General features: G+C 51.5%; 1 protein-coding gene across 1 annotated transcript; it reads left to right on the top strand.

Moving 5' to 3' along the window:
- Window positions 1-2,921: 2,921 nt before the first annotated feature.
- LOC139436048 (uncharacterized) lies at window positions 2,922-5,620 on the top strand. Its single transcript, XM_071207234.1, has 3 exons — window positions 2,922-4,075; window positions 4,157-4,797; window positions 4,884-5,620. The coding sequence occupies exons 1-3, from the start codon at window positions 2,929-2,931 to the stop codon at window positions 5,577-5,579; spliced, it is 2,484 nt and encodes an 827-aa protein (XP_071063335.1). The 5' UTR covers window positions 2,922-2,928; the 3' UTR covers window positions 5,580-5,620.
- Window positions 5,621-6,208: the final 588 nt, after the last annotated feature.

Genomic DNA, 6,208 nt, shown 5'->3' with positions numbered 1-6,208 from the left:
AAATGCGATGTCAACTTCCGATGTCAAGTTCCTGTCAGCGGCTAGACAGATGTTACCAGTGTTTACCAGTGTTGCCAGGGGCACGATAACATCCTCCACTGGAGGTTGGGTGCTGCTGCTGTGAATAAGTCCGACTATGGGTGCCGATGGGAGGACGGTAAAGCACCGCAAAGTAGACCCCCTTTAAGTGTTGCCAGGGGCACGAGAAAAATCCTCCACTGGAGGTTGGGTGCTGCTGCTGTGAAGAAGGCCGACTATGGGTGCCGATGGGTGGACGATAGAGCACCGCAAAATACACCTCTTTTCTGACTCACCAGGGGCATTAAGTTCTGGAGGGTGTGAACATCTGGGTTTAGTCCGTTGGGGAGTGCTTAATTCCGGGGTTCGGGGGTCTCATGTTATGGAAGTATGGATGATTCTCGAAAAACGGCTAAGTGCCAACGGGGGAGGGTGAAAGTCCTGTATACCCTGAGTAATCTTACCCGGGTTTCAGACACTTATTCCTGGGTAACAAAGTCACCCTGCTCGGGTCGTCAAATGTGAATGAAATGGACAGATTCCTGTACATTTCAATCACTTTTGATGGGAGTCGTGAGGTGTGTTTGAAAGGGCCATATCTTCCTTAGATTCACATCAAACTTACCCAGCTTTCACACACTATTTCATGGGTAATAAAGCCATGTGCACACATTATTTAAAGTAATCTTACCCAGCTTTCAGACACTAATTCCTGGGGAAGAAAGTCACCCTGCATGCGTCGTCAAATGTGATTGAAATGGACAGATTCCTGTACATTTCAATCACTTTTAATGGGGTCGTCAAATGTGATTGAAATGGACAGATTCCTGTACATTTCATGCATTTTTAATGGGGTCGTCGAATGTGATTGAAATGGACAGATTCCTGTACATTTCAATCACTTTTGATGGGAGTCGTCAGTATATGGAGCTTATCCCATAATTCCCGGAGGTTCCAGGCCGAATTTGGAAGCTCATATGCGGCCTGCCATGCGCCTCCACCCGTGGAAAGCAAAAAAAAGTAAAGAAAACGGTCAATTATATGTTAAAATAATCAAAAATGAAGTTTTTAAAAATTCTCTAAAAAGTGCCAACGGGGGAGGGGGTCAAGTCTTCGGCGCTTCGGGACGAAGCCCCGGAGACTTTTGCACTCCCCCGTTGCAATTTACAACGGAGAGGGGAAATGAGACCTCCCCTCCTCCATCCAAAAAATTCATTCATCTTTTCCAAGCTACCATCTGCACGAAATCGGAAACCCGGTTTTTGAGAGCACTTAGAAAAAAACGAGCTATTTTCACATGATGGGGAAATCATGGAGGAATGTATCCGCCTCATAAGCACTTTGGATCGGATCAAATTGTTGCCTGGAGGACCCCAAATCATGGTTCTCACAAAAGTTAAAGTTTTTGAACTGGTCTCTGGAGGAATGCAAGGGGAGTTGTCAGGGGACTCTATCCGCCTCAAGAGGCACTATTTTGGGATACATTTTATCCATTTTCACCCCTTTTTCTGGTTCTTCCAAAAAGTTAACTTATACTTTTTCCGACTCTGGAGAAAGGTATGGGGAGTTGTCAGGGGACTCTACCCGCCTTTTGGAACACTATTTTCGGATACAATTTATCCATTTTCACCCTTTTCTCTGGTTCTTCCAAAAGTTGACTTACACTTTTTCCCACCCTGGAGAAAGGTATGGGGAGTTGTCAGGGGACTCTACCCGCCTTTTGGAACACTATTTTCGGATACAATATATCCATTTTCACCCTTTTCTCTGGTTCTTCCAAAAGTTGACTTAAACTTTTTCCCACCCTGGAGAAAGGTATGGGGAGTTGTCAGGGGACTCTACCCGCCTTTTGGAACACTATTTTCGGATACAATATATCCATTTTCACCCTTTTCTCTGGTTCTTCCAAAAGTTGAGTTGTACTTTTTCCGACTCTGGAGAAATGCAATGGGAGTTGTCACGGAATAACGAGACACTATTTTCGGCTAAAATGGTTGTCTGGAGGACCCCCAATCATGGTTCTCACACAACTTGAAGTTGTGAAACTGGTCTCTGGAGGAATTCAAGGGCAGTTTTCACGGAATAACGAGACACTATTTTCGGCTAACATGGTTGCCTGTATGACCCCCACTCATGGTTCTCACAAAACGTTAAGGGCGTTTTCCCCGGCAACCCGCCAGCAGATTAAAACACCCACCCCTCCGCCTCTCCACCTCTTCCGAGGGACGAGGGAACCGCGCGGGGGTCTGCTGGAGGCTACTGCCGGGTGCTCCGTCCTGCGCCTCACCGGGACCCTGACTCCAGCGCGGTGTGGCGGCCTCGCCCTGGCCGTCCACCGTGCGCCCTCTGCGTACCTGACTCCCCTGCCTCCTCTGGGGGCAGGTGAGAGGGGTTCAATGCCTCCCCGGAGGATACTGTTATCCCGGCAACCTGCCAGCAGATGAAAACACCCACCCCTCCGCCTCTCCACCTCTTTCGAGGGACGAGGGAACCGCGCGGGGGTCTGCTGGAGGCTACTGCCGGGTGCTCCGTCCTGCGCCTCACCGGGACCCTGACTCCAGCGCGGTGTGGCGGCCTCGCCCTGGCAGTCCACCGTGCGCCCTCTGGGTACCTGACTCCCCTGCCTCCTCTGGGGGCAGGTGAGAGGGGTTCAATGCCTCCCCGGAGGATACTGTTATCCCGGCAACCCGCCAGCAGATGAAAACACACACCCCTCCGCCTCTCCACCTCTTCCGAGGGACGAGGGAACCGCGCGGGGGTCTGCTGGAGGCTACTGCCGGGTGCTCCGTCCTGCGCCTCACCGGGACCCTGACTCCAGCGCGGTGTGGCGGCCTCGCCCTGGCCGTCCACCGTGCGCCCTCTGGGTACCTGACTCCCCTGCCTCCTCTGGGGGCAGGTGAGAGGGGTTCAATGCCTCCCCGGAGGATACTGTTATCCCCACGTTGTCGTACCCGAAACTGTCGGGTATCCTTTGGGAGAACCAGACTCTGGAGGAACGTGAGGGGAGATTACAGGGATCTCTGCCCGCCTAACGAGTGCCTACATGGGACACCGCACCATGATGCAAATGAAAACAAACACCGATTTGAAGATAAGCTGAGTGCACCTTTCGTGAGTCTTTTCACGCTTCCTTCTTTTTTACCCACGATTCTGGTGACATTTCCCGGTACCGAAATGCTCAAGAATACAGGTCGGATGGCGGTCCGTTGTCCGATCTGTAATAGTTCCTACTGTGCCCTGAGCAAGCACCTTCAGAGGCGCCATGGTGTGCGTAACTTGGATGAAAGAAAAATTCTGCTGTTGTTGCCCAACGGACGGACCAACATTAGGCTCCATCCCTGTACCATTCTGGGATGCGAGTACCGTGGCACAAGGCTGGATCGCCACTTGGCCAGAGACCATGTTGAGCTGGCCCGGGAGGAACTACATGTGGTTCAAAATAAAATGAAAATGACAGTGGCCAAGAAGGAGCTTTATGAACTCCGAATGACAAACCCCACCATAGAAATGATTACCGCTTGGGCTGTTGACACGGTGGCAGATGACGATATACTGTCACAACCTCCACCCTTGTCCCCGGTGAATGAATGTGACAACCCGGACTGCAAAGAATGGAGGCTGGAGGCAAACGCAGTGAGGGCTCAGCGGGACATATATGCTGCTGAGGTGAAATCCCTGCGCTGCAAGTTGCAGCAGAGGATAAAGCACAAGCGACAGAGGATGGATCAGCGGGCCGGGGACATGCCCGCGTTCGATGGGGAGGAACGAGAGCGGGTCATTCTGAAGAAACGACCCCGAACAGAGTCGACACCAACAAGGCTGTCCAAGTCGAAAGGTCCCTCCTGCAGCAAGTCTCCTATTCCCGCCTGCAGCACGTCTCCCATTCCCGCCTGCAGCAAGTCCCCCACTGGCTCTCACACCCATTCATCCAGCTCCTCAGAGCCTGCATCCATGCATACCGAGGCCTCGTCAACCTCCCCTCCCATAAATTCCCCCTGGTTCCGGGGCAGGGGCCGGGGAAATATAATGCGGGACATCACATTCCCACGGATTATGGGTAAGTGTGTTGGCTATGTGACACATGCAGTTTCTGTAACACACCCTGTGTTGTCATTAAAGTACTGTTTATATTTCACAGAGGATTATCTGCAAGGATACCGGGAGCATTATGCAGGTATCGACCCACCAGTGAGGCTCCAGGAAAACACAGTCTCCAAACTAAGCAGAGTGAAGTCGTTCCTCAGTTTCATGGCACACGGTTTCAATCGCCTGTCTGACTGGCTCTTTTTGAGGGATCTCAAGAGGATACGCGGGTGGTCCCGGAGCCTGATGAAGTCAAGCCTTCAGGTCACGACCTCCGACTTCTACATCAAGAATATATCACACTTTCTCAAGTACATGGCCGACACACCGTGCAAGGGGAGCAGGCTCAGCCAAACCGACATGATTTTAATCAAACGGGAAGTAGTTGCCATCCTGAAGTCCCTGAAGAGAAAAGTACTTATCCACCAGATGCAAGTGAAGCGTGACAAGATGGAAGGTCTGCCGAGCCACAACGACCTAATGACATGCTTGACTTCGACCACCACTCGCATCCCTCAGCTCCTGGATGTGATGGCCAGCAATCCGACTACCGCGACCCGGACACTGCTCTATGGGTATATGACTCTTCATTGGAGCTGCATTTATGGCCACCGTCCGGGGGTCTACTCCAACATGACCAACGCCGAGGTCCGAAAGGCGGATACAACTGGCACTGCCTTCGGCTACCTGGTTCATGTGAGTGCTATTAATCAATGTATTTATTCTGGCAGTTATATGCATGATTGACATTGTATTGACACTCTCTATCTCTGTCATAACAGGTAAGTAACCACAAGACGGCCAACGCGTTCGGGGAGGCGCAGCTGTACCTCACCGTAGAAGAATTTGGATGGATGAAGAGGTGGCTGGAAATTAAGGGTACGCTGACCTGCACCCAGAGCCGTTACTTTCTGTACACAGAGGGGAAGAACCCGTTCAGGAAGCTTGCCTACTCCCTGAGGTTGGCATGGGCTGATGTGGGGCTCCGCAGTCCCATTAACTTCACCGACCTCCGCACAGTCCACGCCGATAATGCGAAGAGGTTTCAAGACAAAGGCAACCGCCAAAGAGTGAGTGATTTCATGTGTCACAACACTGCAATTGCGGACAAATTTTACGCGAATAATCCTTCTTTGAAGGAGGCTGCGGACATTCGGTTGCTCTTCACAGAGTCACTGCAAGCAGCGGCGGCGGCATCGACAGCAGCAGCAGCGGGAAATGAAGACACTTTTGCGGGTATTGACATCGACAGTGACAACTCTGGAGAGGAGCACAGCCCGGCTCCCTACCAAGACTCCCTACCAAGACATGTCCCGAAGAGGGACCAGTCACTGGCCGAACACAACCCCTCAGACATGGGTGAAGAGAGGGTGCCATACTCTGCCCCAACTTCACCCACTGTTGCCAGTGATCAACTTGTAAATATGCAGTGTGTTGTTGTAATCAGTCCCCTTGTAAATACGTTATATCCTGTTTGAATGTATTTATTACTGTCAATATTACTGTAAATAAAGTTTGTTAAAATTACTAAGTCTTCTGTTTTTAAATCCCACTATGGGTTTTCTTCCTTTAAGATCCCCAGGGGCACGATATTCTGGTTCTGGTGGTAGCATGTAGGTGTTTAGTACGAGTGAGGAGTGCTCAAGTGTGGGATGATTTGTAAGGTAGAAGAGGGTAAAAAAAGTTAAAGTGTGAACCTCCAGCAGGGCAGGTGGTGCTGTGAAGAAGGCCGACTATGGGTGCCGATGGGCGGAAGGCAAAGCACCGCAAAGTAGACCCCCTTTAAGTGTAGCCAGGGGCACGAGCAAAATCCTACATGGAGGTTGGGTGCTGCTGCTGTGAAGAAGGCCGACTATGGGTGCCGATGGGCGGACGGCAAAGCACCGCAAAGTAGACCCCCTTTAAGTGTAGCCAGGGGCACGAGCAAAATCCTCCATGGAGGTTGGGTGCTGCTGCTGTGAAGAAGGCCGACTATGGGTGCCGATGGGCGGACGGCAAAGCACCGCAAAGTAGACTCCCTTTAAGTGTAGCCAGGGGCACGAGCAAAATCCTCCATGGAGGTTGGGTGCTGCTGCTGTGAAGAAGGCCGACTATGGGTGCCGATGGG

Source organism: Pseudochaenichthys georgianus, chromosome 22 (genome assembly GCF_902827115.2).
Source record: "Pseudochaenichthys georgianus chromosome 22, fPseGeo1.2, whole genome shotgun sequence".
Classification (NCBI taxonomy): domain Eukaryota; kingdom Metazoa; phylum Chordata; class Actinopteri; order Perciformes; family Channichthyidae; genus Pseudochaenichthys; species Pseudochaenichthys georgianus.
The sequence above is the reverse complement of the archived record's forward strand: the minus strand, read 5'-3'. Positions and strand labels throughout refer to the sequence as shown.

What these genes read in the sequence shown, in the direction of transcription:
- LOC139436048 (XM_071207234.1), top strand. Translation starts at nt 2,929, where the DNA reads ATGCCTCCCCGGAGGATACTGTTATCCCCACGTTGTCGTACCCGAAAC. An exon ending in CACATTCCCACGGATTATGG is followed by an intron (nt 4,076 to 4,156) that starts GTAAGTGTGTTG and finishes TATATTTCACAG; the next exon opens with AGGATTATCTGCAAGGATAC. An exon ending in CCTTCGGCTACCTGGTTCAT is followed by an intron (nt 4,798 to 4,883) that starts GTGAGTGCTATT and finishes CTGTCATAACAG; the next exon opens with GTAAGTAACCACAAGACGGC.